Here is a 15798-nt window from a genome sequence, read left to right as displayed (position 1 = left end):
AATCTAGCAGCTGATAAAGTAGTTAGGGCTGAATACTTAATGTTTGCATTTCCCTAACAAGAAATATAAATATGAAAAGTATAAATTTAAAATACAAAATTTAATGGGTTTCACTTGTCAAATACATTGTGCTACATTTATTTCGACTTTAACTAGTTTATGTTAAACACATGTGGGAATTAAAATGAAATAGGCCCTGTCTAAATGAGTTACAATACGAAACAGACTTGGAACGGCATTCCTTCATGGGTTGACCTTCATGATAAAAGCGAATGCGAATGCGAATGCTCATTTTCATCATCCTCCATGCCCATTCCTGCCTCTCAGGTCAATGTACATGCGCGCATCATAATGGAACACATATGCATGTGGACTTGCTAGTGTGTTGCAGGGGCATCATATTTTGTAAATAACTGAACATTTGCGCACGAATCGAACACATTTTTGTTGTTGTTGTTGTTGTTGTTCTTGTTGTTTATGTTGCACTTGGCATTGCACCCTGTTGCCCACGCACATTGAGTGCCTCTTTGTTGCGGCCCGAACAATGGGCATTGTCTCAGGCTGGGGATATGAATACCCAATGACCACATAAAGCATTGACAGCAATAAAACAAAATGAGCATCAGAACAACGCGGTATTTTATTTAGATTCATTTATAATTTTCAGTTGATTCGCATTTATTAAAAAAAATACAAAATCGTTAGCTTTGTAGTCTAATAGTCAATTTGCTGGTCTGTCAGCTGTCGCTCGAGTGTCTTTTAATTGCCCTTGCGAAAGTCTTAATAACAGATATTTAATGTATTCATAACGCTTAGCGTCGTCACCTGTGCAGGACTGGCCCGCCCACCGTTCAATAAGCTAATTGTTGCGACTGAACCGTTTAAAAGAGTCGGCCAAAATCAAAGCCCGAGTCAGAGACAGACCAATAGCAAACCCGATCAGGCCAGTGCAATTTTATTTCGGCGCTTATCTGGCCAGCTGAATCGCAAGACAATTAGCCAAATGAGTTGGCATCGATTTGGACCGGCTCTGGACATTGGCCAGGCAGCACCCGTGCCAAAGCTTAATTAATTGTCATGCATTGTTCGCGTTTCGTCTGGCGCCGTTGATTTGGCGGCATTCCAACTTGGCGCACAGATCGGCGCGATTTGATGGCGATTGATAAGGCTGTGTGTAAAGTCGGTAGCTGCATGCGAAAACGTATTGGAGTTGACTTTTTAAATGCGAGCCGAATGTTCCAATACCACATTTCTGTTGATTTAGAGATTTTGTGTAAATTGTCATAAATCTTTGCATGAGTTTTAATGTTGCAATGCGTCCATTGAAAATATGCGGTCTGACTTGCGGCTCAGCTGCTGGCGATTGTGGTTGTCCTCCAGCTGTTTGGATTGCTAACTATGTTGCCAGCCAGCCCGAAAGCCAGCCAGTTGCAATTTATGCGAGTTATGCAAACTCATTTATTGGACATCAATTTGACGTAATGGGAATTAGTATATACATATATATACAATTTGTGGACTAAACTTGTTTATCTGCGCAGAGGGACTGTATTTATATTGTCGGCGAGTCATTAAAGTCGAGTTATCAAACTCGTAAAATGGGCAATGAATCACTTGCAGAGTCTGACAAAATGATGTTGTTTGACTTAGTTGAAATTCGATAGACATTATAGCTTCAGGACAGATGCCAGTTGGCTGTCAAAATGTATGTCATTGGCAAAGGGAGACACTTTCAACAATATAAAGTGTCCACCTGTCTATAACCAAGATAAGTTACGCACATTTTGCATAATTGTACCCTGCTGAAAATAAAAGGGATGCCTTATTGATTGACGCCGTTCTATTCGATTCTCACGAGCTGAAGTGAGGCCTGCAGAGTTTGTTATTATTTGTATTATCCTTTACTACCTTTCTTACTCTTTTCTAGTCTCTGCCCGCTTACCATCTTACACTCTCAACTAATATTTACTGTCCGCCTGTTTCGCTCTCTCTCTCGCGCCGTGTCCTACCTCATCTTGTTCTTCATCCTTAACTCTTAGTTTAACTCCTCTCTCACTCTTCCTATCTCTTTTCCTCGTTATCTTGAGCTTATCCCCTGCTAATTATCGCATTTTAGTCGCGATTTCTATGTGGGGGGACTTTTAAATGAACCTCTAGCGCTCACACACTTACAAACACTCCAAGTGCATCAAATTATTTCGCTGATACATACTTAGAGAATATTAATGTGCTTCTGTAGCTGTCAATGTGAATAATTCTATATATCATGGCAATATATATGTGTAGCTTTATATTTGATGAGCTTTCGTCTGATCTACAGATGACCACAGAAATATTTACAAAAATAGCGATCGGAGAGCGTTGTGGGAAGGGGTAATATGAGTTTTTTATGAAATGATATGCTCGTCATAAATTCCCGTTTATTGCATAGTCTTACATAATATATACTATATATAAGCATGTATTTTTACGCTCGGCTGGAAACCAGGCGCCTTCTGCAGACAATTTGCTCGCGGGGCTTTTAAGTGCCAGCCGCCAGTTGTCTGCTTATCACATAAATTACTAAAGTTGCGTATACGAGAACACACACACACACACACATGTGTGTGTGCGTATTAAATTGAATAAAGAATATAAATAATCTCTGAGTCGAAAACAATAATAGGCATTAAATCATTTCTATTGTAATCTGGGCGATTGCAATATTTAAGTATTTATTTGTAATATATGTAAATACTTAGACTGTGACTTTGCTTGTGACAATGAACTAAATACAATTATTCAGCTCAGACATCATTTTTCACGTACACTCACATACTTGTTAGATCACGTCATTATCTCCCTGACACGTCACTTTGCTACGCTTGTTGTGAGGCGGCGCAAATATTCGTGCCTCAATTTCAATTAAGCTTCGGAAATGGCCTGCAGAAGTAAACCCTTGACTAACTTATTGCCTCAATGGCATAATGCTGCCACTCGAATTGTGTATGTGACTTATCGGCGCCCATCGTGAAATAACTTCCGTTTCCTGCTCGGCAAGCAGCATCAGCTCTCCAGTGTCTCGGTCGCTGTCTCACATGAATGGGCGCCGTAGGCAGTCGACGTCAACTAGGTGCTTGACCCTTGAAGCAGGACTCGCACACATCCCCAATGATTATTAGCGCAAGTTGTCCCCGCCAGGCGTAGACGCTACTTTATTTTTGCCCGTGCCACAGCTAGCAATCAGAATCATCAGCCAAATGAGTATTAACTTCCGTCCTATCTGGCAGTAGCTAATAGAATTTTGGTGCTTGTCCACCTCGATGACAGCCATTGATTGGCAATCAACTCCAGTCAAATGAGTTTCCCTTCAATTGGTCCGGTTTCATTTCGGTTCGTTTCCCTCGACGCGAGGCGCCTTCAGCTCCCGCAGATTTGCAAGCAGCTGCAGCCGCACTGATAACAGGCTCAAAACCGCAGCCACTCCATAAATAAATACTCCTTCCTGCTCATACTTTCCATACTACGGCTACCAGTAAACTGCCTGCGGCCATGGGATAATAGCCGTATTTATGCATACGCCAACGCACCAAATGCCGAGGGGCTTTAATTCTCGTCGGATGAACACATATATAGAGTGGTTCTTCAATTTACCATAGACTGTGCGGCCAAATTGCTTTAACTCCCTATAAAATACCCCACTGGAATGCATATGAAATATCCAGGAATCTGGCATATGACATTTAGTTGGAATATTATATGGTTATTATGGTTCTTTCTTATACCTTGTTCCCATTTAAAATGTGTGGAAATGAGTATAAAGAAGTTTTGTGTACAAGCACACGAAGATATATCCAACTCCATAAATTAAGTAAAGTATATATGTCTTTGATCAGCATTAACCATTGTCCATCCGTGAGCTTTCAGCTCTTGCTTTTTATACTCGTTTGCAAAGTCAAAAGGGTTGATTGGTTTTGGGCAATTTTTTGGCGCTATTGAAGCAAAAGACTTGGTATTTTTAATATATATAGTCTAGCATATCCAAGTTAGACAAAATGTTAGGGCTTAAGTAAACTGCGATAATCGATGTGCATTTAAAAATATTGCTGAGATCTTTTAAAAAATTGGCTGGAAGTTTGTCTTACGCCATAAATATATCCTAAAGATGAACCAATTATTAGAAAAATATTTTTTTAAGTTGTGGGGCAGAGTAAAAAGCGCAGCAGCTGCGCAAGGCTTGCTTTGCTGCCTTGCTCAGTACAGGGTATTCTCTAGAGATCTGCAATGTGGAAACATTTTAAAAATCATATCTTAACCTGCTGCAATAGAATAGACTAGGGTCTAACGAAACCGATTTATATGCTTAAACGGCGACATGTACGAAAATGTGGCTATTTTTAATGGGCTGCGTTCATTTGGTTTCCATAATTTTAAATTTGAGGAGGCGCAGAATGAATATGAATATATTTGGACATTTCAACGCCAACCCACAAGGCAACAAAGTGGAATTGGTTGCGAGCATTTTATGAACTTTTGCCCCATTTCAAGTCACAAATCGCCATGCGTGGCTGCGGCTGGCTGACTGCCAGACAACATGGATACTACTCAAGTGTATATCAGTCTTCCAGACAGCACGCAATGCTGCCCAACTGGAAGCCAGCTCCCAAGCCAACCTTGAATTCAAGTTCGAATTTGAGTCCTGCCCAGTCAACGCACTCTGCGCTTAAAAGAAAGAGTGAGAGTTCAGCTAACCAAATTGCCTGATCAGTGGGATCAAAAAAAAAAGAAAGAAGGACAACCAAAAATATAATCCAAGAGGCAACACGCAATTGGCAACCAGACAAAGAGATGAAGGGGCTATAAATATCCGCAAGACACATTATAATGACAGCAATAAAGAACATGATGATGACTCGGCACACCCCATTCATCAACATCGATGAGATGACTCCGCAGGCACACGAACAGGCCGAGGCACAGAGTCAGCGGGAGCAGTGCCTTCATCCCCATGCCTATATTAATGCCATTCCGATTGAACTTCTTTAGCTGCGTGTTGCCTCCACATTCGTTGCGACAACGTGTTGCACATGGCTGCCACTGGACGTGGCCCACAGCTCTAAGTGCAATATGAGTAGCACTCGACGCTTAAAGATTATTTAAATCGCTGCTGGCAACAGGCTGGCAATACGTTTGGCAGCTGGCGACGGCTTCCATGCCGCTGCTGGCAGCTGTTGCGTCTAGGAAAGGGCAACTGAGAACTGGGCATAATTGCCCCCTCCCTCCCACACATATATATATTTGGCAGCCGATGTGACTGCTGCTGCTGCGCGAGGAGCTGCGGCTGCGGGCTGCGAGCTGCTGATGGCTAATTACCAAGACACACACAAACACAGACAACTCTCCCGACTGGTCTGTGGATTGTCCGGCTATCCAGCCTGGCAACCGTCTAGCGGAATCGCTTTGTGTGCCATTTTTGGCTGATGTTTATAACTTGATTTTGTTGCGCTATTTGCGCGGCAGCAGTTTCTATGTCATTCCCTCTGCTGGATAAACTGAAGTCTTATTTAGTTTTTATGCTGCAGCTGCTGCTGAAAGTGAATTCAGGGCGCCATTTCGAAAGGAATTAACCCAGTTAATAAACGTGGCGAATATGTTAATAATATCTAATGGCAAAGGCGACTTCGAAGCAAATAAAAGAACTCTAAAGTTCGATTATTTGAATGAAGTCTTTGCCTACACTGCGCTGCATAATTATACACAATGCTAAGGCGGCATTGCAAAATGATGCCAACGTATTAAATTAGAAAAATTCAAAATTGCATATGTTCAATGAGTTTTGTATTACTTTTTCTTCGAATATAATGAAAGTGGAACTAAATATCTTTCTATAGATAAATTGGTCTATATTCCAAGAAACAGCGAAATTTCCTGAGAATTGTAATAAATAAATAAAAACGTGGAACCAAAAAACAATAGACCTCGAATCAGAAATTATTTTTACGCAATTTGTCGATTCCGTTTAATATTTCAATGTTGAATTCTTTGTTGGCCATGTAAATGCAAGTTCGCTAATTTTCAAAATATGCACGTAATCAATTCTTGCAACCGAATGATGATTCACAGTATCTATTTACAATATTAATTTTTATGCTTCTGCTTAAAATTGCTTTCGGCTTCGAAATATATGTACATACATATGCACCTTGAGCGCTATGAGATCAGCTTTTGGGACTTAATGCCAGCTTCTACATTTATTATTTATGTTTATGTGTGCTGTATAACATGTCTTTAATTATTTATTTACATGTTCGTTATCATGCTCTACCTTTATGTAGGCCTAAGAGCTACAAATTTGTGACGATATCAAGTTACCTTTTGGCTTTAATCGTTATTCAGATTGACAAACATGTAGATCTTATGCTGCGGCCCGCGACTTGGCGTGCAACAGTTGGACCTGGGCCTGGGCCTGGGCCCGGGTCGCTCTCCATATGCTGTATAGCATATGCCATATGCGGGTTAATGCTCCGATTGGGAGCACAACTTGTTTCGCTGCACTCGCTCCACTGCCGGCTATTGGCCGGCTTAAGGCCGTTTTATTTATGCAAAGCTCTTTGGAAAATATTTCCACCTTGAATGGAGGCACTTAAATTGTTAGCATGCAAAACAGTCAGCCAAACATGTGCCAAGTGTCAGACTTGTTGATGTGCGTGTGTGCGGGTGTGTGTGCGTGTGTGTGTGTCTTTAAAACAAAAGCGAAAACAAATAAAGTCAAATTTGGCATGCAAATCCTTTAAATCAAACACAACAAATTGCGGGAGGGTGGCTAACAAAAAAAAAAAGAGGCACAATAAATGTTGACAAAATGTCGAGCGAAATGACAGCGCATTTTTTGGCGCCCCCGCTGAGGGTCTTAGCCCAGCCCCCAACTCCGGCCGGGTTTACCCTCGCTGCGAACAGCTGTTGCTGGGGAAAGTACAACAAATTGGAAAATATAAAATCAACAGAGCTAATAGTTCACTTAGGGGCAACAACCAAGCAGACGACGACGCGGACGACGACGACATGGGGTTGGGCTGCTTGGTTTGACATACTGGCACACATTTGCCCCCGCTTCCCCACCTTGCCCAGCAGCACACACACACGCACACACACATGTATATACATACGCCGTACACGCGTTGTCCGTAGCCCTTTCGTATGGCCCGCAGTCATATTGAGCCGATTTACTATTGAAAATACATTTTTATTCGATTTTCTTTTTGCTCGCCTCTGCTACTTGCCACATTTGACAGCGTTCTTGGGTCTTCTTCTTCTTCGTCTTGCGCCTGCTTTGAAGCATGCAACGCTCTGACGACTTTTGGATTTGATGTGAAAGTGCGTAGCTTTTTACGACTTTCGGCTTCCGATTTGTTTCCATTTCAATATATATATATGGGTTTCGGGCATTGGATTCATCTATTTTGATTTGGATTTCCAGCAGTTGTTTCTGATTTTCAAATAAAATTTGTTCGCTTATTAGTTTGACGGATCGCATATGGCGCAGCATAAATCAAATATATGGTATATGTGAAAGTACAAACACGGCGGAAAATCACAATGAATCATAAATTTACGAGTGTGAAATATGATTACATGATTTCCGTTGGCAACGAATCTAACGTGTATTTTTTTTTATTATTATACCATTACAAGCATAGAGATTGTCTGCCACGCCCCCGCAACTGCAGAGGAATGGTTACAATTTGTTGGTTAGGCCCTACTAATCGGCATTACGTGCGATCCATCCCAAGCACTCTTAACACACTGTCAACTGAGCTCTTCTGACAGCTACCCATCTGGCTGGCAATTTGGGCGCCTCAAGCATGCGGGCATGCCTGGGCGGGCCAGGCCTTTCTGTGAACAGCATAAATGTTGCCTCATTATAAGAATAACTCAAGTATAGAACTCTTTAAACTTTGATGGTGTCTGCTAACAAATGTACAATAGCCGATTAAAATGCATAAACTGTTCGGTTTGCGAGTGTCAAATTTACCAGTATCTTTTCTAGTCTGTTTACCCCTTTTAGAGTTACGCAGATTTCTAATAGAGTTATCCGAAACTTAGATCGGGAATCACATCTATTGCTGCTTGGGTAAGATCAGTTCTCCTTCGTTTCTTCATACATTTGTCAATTTCCAGTTAGATCTTTATTAACTTTCAACACTTTCATAATTCGAGTCATGTTGAACATTCCAGAATTGGCATCATCAAAATGTTATAAACAAAATGTGCTCTTATTTAATTGAATGAAACACTTTTACTTGTCGCTCACAATTGACCGTCATTTGCATAGGCAAACGTAGTGGTACCCCCTGCCCCCCTCTGTCTAGCATATGTAGAGTGTGGGTACTCGTGCGTATGAGTGAGTATTGCTTTTATAAAGAACGCTATATAGCTGGGTTCTTGTCATGTCGTGTGCTACGCTAAACTCGATAAATATTAATTGTTTGCTTCTGTCCAGAGAGACAATTTGAGGTCAGCTAAATACTTATGTCTCTATGCACTCACATAGTTTTCAAGTGTGCGTGTGTGTGTGTGATATGGCGCCCATTAATTGTATTAGATTATGCCCAAGTGAAGGGCTTGGAACCGGGTTCGAGCTAAATAAGTGCGTTGACAATTGGAATTTGAATATCAGCTGCTGGGAATGTGTAATTACCAAATGAGCCCAGCCCAATATAATGATTTATTAAGTGGGCAACTACAATTTTATTTTGCCGCTCAGTTGACAAATTCTATTTATGGGCAATTTGTTGCTTGAGCCCTCTGACATTTTCTTTCGTTTTCATGAACTCCCTGCCAGCTGGGTGTGTCTGAGCAACTCGTTCGCTTATCTTAGCTTAAAGTATAAATAACATCTAACAATTCGGCGATCAGCACAACATCTAATTGTCATTAATCTCGACAAGCCATAGGCCTGAGCTTGAGCCATTGTCTGACATATACAAGTTGCCCCATGTGCAACAGTGCAACGCATGAAGTTGTTTGCTTGTAAACGACCACAAAATTGTCTGGCTTCGAGCTTGATGCCTGCGGTTGCAAGCGGCATGTGGGGCAACGCAATGGCGCAGGTGTGTTTGACACTGAGGCACCGTCCACCCACAATTCCTAATTGCATACAAGTCTGCAGACCTGCAAATAAGCACGTGGCCGCTCCAGGGGGTTTTCTGCGCATAGTTAACGGTCTCGTATTACCAATGATTGCGGCTGGTGGATAAAGTGTCTGCGGTTGCCTAAACTTGCCGCAAAGGTGCAGGTGCATGCAATACCAAAGTGACCTTTGCAATGGTAGACAAGTTGGCCTAATACCCTGTAAATTAACCAGTAATACAGTCATAATAACCTGTTCTAAAAAAGCTATAATATATTTATATATTATGTCTACATAAGTATTTTAAAATATTTTTAATTTTAAAGTTTCTTATTTTCTCAATAATATTTGTATTATATTAAATATTTTATTTTCTTTTCGCAGCATTCTGCCTGTTAAAAATGCGTTTGCTTCTGTACATCGTTTGGCTGGTGCTGCCATTTCTGGCTCCGGTTTTGGGCTCTTTCGAACTAAGTGGCCAGACCATTAAAGGTGAATATTAACCCTCTTTAATTATAAGTTTTTTTTTAGTTTGGCTTTTACTTAGCAGTTGGTATTTTCCTTAAAATTCTTGTCAAACTTTAAGGAGACTTAAATATTAGCCAGCGAAACAATGTTCAATGTTTGCTTATTCTAACTAAATTAAACAGGTCATTGATATTTTGACATGAATAATTTTTTTTTTATTTTTTTTTTTATTTCTATTAAGTGTAGAACCTGTACATTCATAATTTAGTACCTTAACAACACATGGATGGCAAATGTAATTAAAAACCGAACCCCATACCGCTGTATGAAGATTTTAGATGCAGGTAGTCTTACTGTCGTCCAATCGTGTTGGCAAAACCTTGCCGTTTAAGTCGCCTTAAAGGTCGGGCAGGGAGTAGTCCTCTTGCGAGCAGGGAGCGGTGTCTCAGCAATCTTTCGCTGTATCTGCTTGTGTGCATTCCAATCTGTATGCAGTTTGAGGTCTTTATGGAGCGTGGAACCGCGTACGTACCAGGGACAGTTCGTTATCTGACGTAGTACCCGATTCTGCAATACCTGTATACGTTTATAATTGGATTTGGCTGCAATCCCCCAAATCTGCACTCCATAAAGCCATATTGGCAAAATACAGTGCACGTATACACCTCTTTTGCATCTAAGCGGCAAGGTGCTTCTTTTATTGACCTATATAAGTATATAAGTAGTATTTTAATAATAATAATATTATTATTAATTTAAAACAAATTGTTTTGAAAAATTCATGGCACGCTTTTGAGAGGCCTTGAATAATATAATCAAACGGACTTATTCACTGCATACCCTAAGGCGGGCATCAAACATTCATACTCAGATATTCATGAATGGCCAAAATGTACTCAATTTTATTTGTGCTTTGAATTGGCATCATAATTTTATTCGCTTATCAAAAAATTGTTATTTATATCCCAATTTACCTGTTAACAATTTCTTTTTTCTCCATCCACAGATGCACTCGGTGAATATATGCTAACGGATATAATGAACAGCAATCAGTATACGGGCATTGAGTTTGCGGAGGGAGAGGATGGCTTTCCGGCCTTCAAGTTACTCTCCACGGCAGATGTCAAGTCTCCCTATCAAATGTTGCTGCCCGAGAAGCTATACGAGTTTGCCATACTAATCACCTATCGCCAGACCTCGCTGAAGGGCGGCTATCTGTTTAGCGTTGTGAATCCACTGGACACTGTGGTTCAGCTGGGCGTGCATCTATCGCCGGTTGTCAAGAACAGCTACAATGTGACGCTCGTGTATGCGCAACCCGACCAGAGCGCGGGCCGCAAGTTGGCCAGTTTTGCGGTTGCCCACGTGCCGGACAAGTGGAACTCGATTGCATTTCAGGTGTACAGCGACAAAGTGGTTTTCTATTATGACTGCATACTGCGCAACACCACGACTGTGGTGCGAGATCCCTTTGAGCTGGTATTCGCATCGGCATCGGTGCTGTACATTGGCCAGGCTGGCTCCATAATTGGTGGCCACTTCGAGGTAAGTTCTGGCGGCGGCCAATTTGCTTTCGCGTATAATAATTATTGTAACAGCAGACGCCAACTGGCAGCACACATGTCTATTTAATGGATAAGGGGTCGCAATCGATTGGGTAATTTGGGCAACTCGGGCATTTTGGGAATTTACAGAGCGGCACATCAAAGACAACAAGACCACATGCCTTACGCATTTCAATATGTACTCGAAATCTTGTGCAATGAACTCAATGTACTCGTAAAAGTACATTGAGTACTCGCAAGTGGCTGCTTCAACCCATTCAAACATTCAACCACCAACGGCTGTGTTGAAATAGTTAGCTCTAGAGCTTTTCAACACACCTGAGGGCAACAATTCCACCACTGCACCCTTATAGGGCGCCAGTTTGCCACGTAGCGGCCAAATTGGCAGACAACTCAGGTGCGGCACTCAGTTGGCTTCACTCAGTGCGCACAGTTTGGCTCAGCCATAAGGTACTCACACTCATATTAAGTATACGCCGAGCGTGACGGAGTTTCACTCAAGGCTCACGCGCTCTCTGGGTTTATATTCAGCGCCTGTGAGGACGAAGTCTTGGCGGGCACGAGTGAAATTTTGTTGTCTGAGGCACGAGCTCAGCTGGAGCCAGTGTATCCTGTGTGTTTGTGTGTCCCTGTGCGCGGCATGTTGCTGTGATTTGGCTTACGTTGCGCCTGACCGAGACGAGTGCGTTTACCTTTCAGTCGCGTTCGGTGCCGCAAACAGTTAACATGTGCGTACGGCAGAGACGAGGCAGCGTTACGTTTTTGCCACACTGCCACAGCACACGCTGAAGTCGCGCTCTGACTCGTCGCCTCCTGTCGCAGCTCGGTCTTGTTCTCGACCACGTCCTCATCCTCGGCGCTGTCGTCGCCGACGTTGGTCGGCATCGTGAAGCGTATGCGGCTATGTGTGAGCCAGGCGTAAATGAAGCCATTGTGCGAGTTTAGCCGCAAAAAACGAAAGTGATTTATGCCTAAATGAAATATGTTTGCATAATGTCCAAGTGAACCGAAACGTTGAACGTGTAACGTGAACCCGGACCCCAACTCAGCCAAAAAGCATCGAAGCCCCAACGGAATCGAGTCAATTAAAATTCAATTATGCGTTCAAAGATGAAGCAAAGATGGCGCAAACGTTTGAAATTGCGACCACTCACCTAGCTGCCAATGCCAGTGCACCTGTGCCCCTCTGACTGGAACAGTCTTCGAGACCATATCAACCTGAACACGTCACATATCAAACAAAATTCCTGGCCGCATTCGTGTCGCTGATTGTTGCGCGTGCCCCTTGCATATATCGCGTGCTGTTGACTAAACGCCTGGCCAGATTTTCTGCAAAATTAATAAACGTAATGCTCGAGTATTACCTATAGCCAGTAAATTACCAACATATCCACAACCCCCAGACCCTCGTGCCGAGCCGCACCGCGCCGGTTTGGTAAATAAAGTGTGGCGTAAAAAACCAACAGAGACCAACACAAATTTGTTTGCCCGCTGAGCAAATATTTACAATTAGTTTGGCTGGCAGCGCGCCTTTTTTTTTATTCCTGTTGCAGTTCCCGTTATTGTTGTTGTACATTTTTGTGTTGTGTTCTTCTTCTTCTTTTTGTTGTGCTACTTGCCGTGTCCATCGCCGTGTCGAGCGTGTAAAATTTGAACAGCTCCGTCGCCAAAGTCGTCGTCGTCGCCGGTTGTAAAAGTTTCGTGTGGACCAAAAGCGGCACCGGTTCAAGTTGAAGATGAAAAATTTAAAACTCACAACTTTTCGCCACTTTTCGCGCACTGTCAGTGCCGCGCGCGTCAATCTGCCGCTGCCCCTGCGCCAGCAGCTGGCTCTCAGTGAATTTGTTCAAATGGAAATCAATCAATTGCACAACGCAAAAATGCATGTGGTGTGGCAGCGAGAAAATTAATTGCGCTCAGCGGGAGCCAACGGCTGGCAGTCCAGCTAACAAACGCACATTGCCACAACTATTTCATTTTTTTGTTTAAACAAATAAAGTACGCTGTCATTTGTAATTACAAATGAGTTCCCAATAAGTGCATAACTTGAACGAAATAACATAATCGGAAAGTGTAAAGCAAAAAATAAATAAATAACTATATGTAATTTAATTATCTGTGATTTTGTCAACATATTCAATATTATCAACACATACATATGCAAATGCAAATACATATACATATACGTTACCGCGTGCATATCGTGTAGTTAAAGCTATAGCTTAATCCAACTGACTTTTAACGCGCTCAACTCGAAGGTAAATACATGCATCAATTTTAATAATATATATAGGTATATATATATATATATACATATATATATATATGCTATATGGTTCGTACTCTGCTGGCATTAGGAGTACAATGGGCCACACAAATGGTTTGAATGTCGCAGGCTGTTGCCTATCAAATTGAGCATTGGCTGCGCATAAATTATGACAAGTTGGGCGGAGTAGGTGAACTAGGAGCAGGTGGGGGCGGGGGAGGGAGCGGAGGCAGCGGCTTCCCGGGCTGGTTGCGCCTTATTCGCGTTGGCCCAAATCAAAGGCAAACTCATTAAGGCAGCGCAATGCAGTAGCAACAACAAGCATGAATAACCAACACACACACACACAGGCACACACTGGCACACATATGCATATTAAAGCAGTGCTGTGTGTGTGTGCGTCTGTGTGCGTAATATTGTGTATACGTCGACTATTGTGCGCTCGGTCGGCCGCCTTTGTCTTTAGCGTTCTGGCCGCCAGGCAAACGAATATACGTTTTATTTATTAAATAAAAGGCCTTTTAAGCGTCTGCATTATAACAAAAGATACACGTTCACTTACTCTGACCTCTGGCAACAGATATAAGGTTAACAGAGGGACAAAGTATAAGCCAAGCTATTGATGACATCCCAAAATAAGCATTGTCCATATAGGGCCAGATGTTAAATATTTAAAACATGACTCCACTAATTCCTCGAGTCACAAAACTACTTTTGCGGCTGTCACAGGCTCAGCATTTCAATTGCGGCTTCACGCATGTCAGCCTCGTAACAATTCCCCTCCCCCGACCCGAAAATATGGGCTAGCTGAAATTTGATATTTGGAAATTTTCAGCTTTAGCTGTGCAGTCAGTGCGTGCATTTAATTAAATGGTATTACGCATATGACATGCAACAACAACAACAACAACAATAGCAGGAGTATCAAAAACCCAGAACTTTAAATAGTTTATATATTGGTTTGCTGTGCGGGGCTTAGTTCGACTCGTGTTAAAGACTGGCAACAAGCATGAATACATACTTATATATATATTTGTGTAGTCATAAATTTTCATTGCTGAACATTGCGTGCCCTTCTCTGCGTGTGTGCGTGTGCCTGTGTGTGTGTGTGTGTGTGTGTGTATGATGTACATTTAAATATATCACAATTTGATTGTGTATTATGCTGCTGCCGCTGCTGATGTTGTTGTTAACACCGTTGGCTTACATGCCAGCCCCTCAGTGTGGGCTTTATTTTCAGTAATATGTAATTTTGATTTGCAAATTTATCAATTTGGCATCATAATACAATATTTTGACCCATTATGTTGACACAATTTAAAATTCAATTTAAAATGTTTATTTACATATTCAGCCAAATTGCCTCCTACAATAATAAGTTGTTTTCTGTTTACCGCGATTGTGTTGTGAAACTAGTTTTCAACTAAACCATTGTCTACAAATATAACGTGAACACAAGCATCGCCCAGATTTCAATTATATATATGCAAATCCGCTGACATACATTAACTTGTCTACGGAATTTGTAATGCAGCATTTCAATTGTGATTAGAAATTAGGAATTTAATTAAATTCCTAGCGAAAAGCAAGTAAAATTTCAAGAGTACGGTTTTATGCATTTTTTAGTAGCGCCTTTCTTCGCGATTCTCATAACTTCACGTTAGCTATAAAAGGGACATTTCATAAATCGTCTGAATGGAGCTCTGCCCGGGTTGTCTCTCTCTCTTTTTAAAAATATTTTACTTTGCTCTTTTTTAGACAGATTACTCATCAAAATTGTAGCATTATATTTTCTATTCATGCTTGCCTTTTCAAAGTATATTTCTGCTCCCATTGCCTTATTTCGGTCATGATAAAGATACATGCACAGACTTTTTATAAGCAATAATGTATCTTTTATTGCTAATAAAGATGCAGCTCGTTAAATTTAAATACAATGCTGATTTTATGGTCAGCTCTGTGATTTGTGGACTGAGAGCAAATGGCTGGCCAACTAAAAAACGCTTCCATGAGAAAGTAAAGCCAATCAAAAAACTATTTTATATGATTATATGGCTGCCCGATTGGGGCCTTTAAGCAAGGAAATAAGCGCCCGAACCCAAAAACCCGGCACCAATAAAGATAAATTATGCAAACGTTGGACTTTAATTATACGACTAGTGAAGCGGTTAACGCCCAGTGCGCCCACTTGTTATGTAGCCAGGGACTGCGTCCGACTAGTTGGCTTCTTATTAATTTAACCAGCTCTTTATGTGCCCGTTGGAGCGCCCTTATATACGCACAAATGAATATGCACACACGCACTCACTCACACCGTGACACATTTAGTCATGTGTGGAATGGGATTTGGGGCAATTGTCAAACAGGAGGCAGAGGAGCTGCTATCGATC

General features: G+C 41.7%; 1 protein-coding gene across 10 annotated transcripts in view; it reads left to right on the top strand.

The window, feature by feature from the left end:
• Mp (Multiplexin) overlaps positions 1-15798 on the top strand; it is a 54438-nt gene that overhangs the window by 4200 nt on the left and 34440 nt on the right. For 6 of the 10 annotated variants that reach the window (XM_064691411.1, XM_064691415.1, XM_064691412.1 and 3 more), the window contains 2 exons: positions 9494-9601; positions 10584-11122. In XM_064691411.1, coding sequence (XP_064547481.1) covers positions 9511-9601; positions 10584-11122 — 630 coding nt within the window. In that variant the 5' untranslated portion in view covers positions 9494-9510. Of the gene's footprint in view, positions 1-9493; positions 9602-10583; positions 11123-13240; positions 13401-15798 lie in introns of those variants that run through there. The other 4 variants (XM_064691420.1, XM_064691419.1, XM_064691418.1 and 1 more) reach the window with 1 other exon arrangement.

The sequence above is a fragment of the Drosophila montana genome, unplaced genomic scaffold, assembly GCF_035044405.1.
Source record: "Drosophila montana isolate Dmon_TW-CO22-7 unplaced genomic scaffold, ASM3504440v1 contig_3438_1, whole genome shotgun sequence".
NCBI lineage: Eukaryota > Metazoa > Arthropoda > Insecta > Diptera > Drosophilidae > Drosophila > Drosophila montana.
This window is presented reverse-complemented; position numbering and strand designations above follow the sequence as displayed.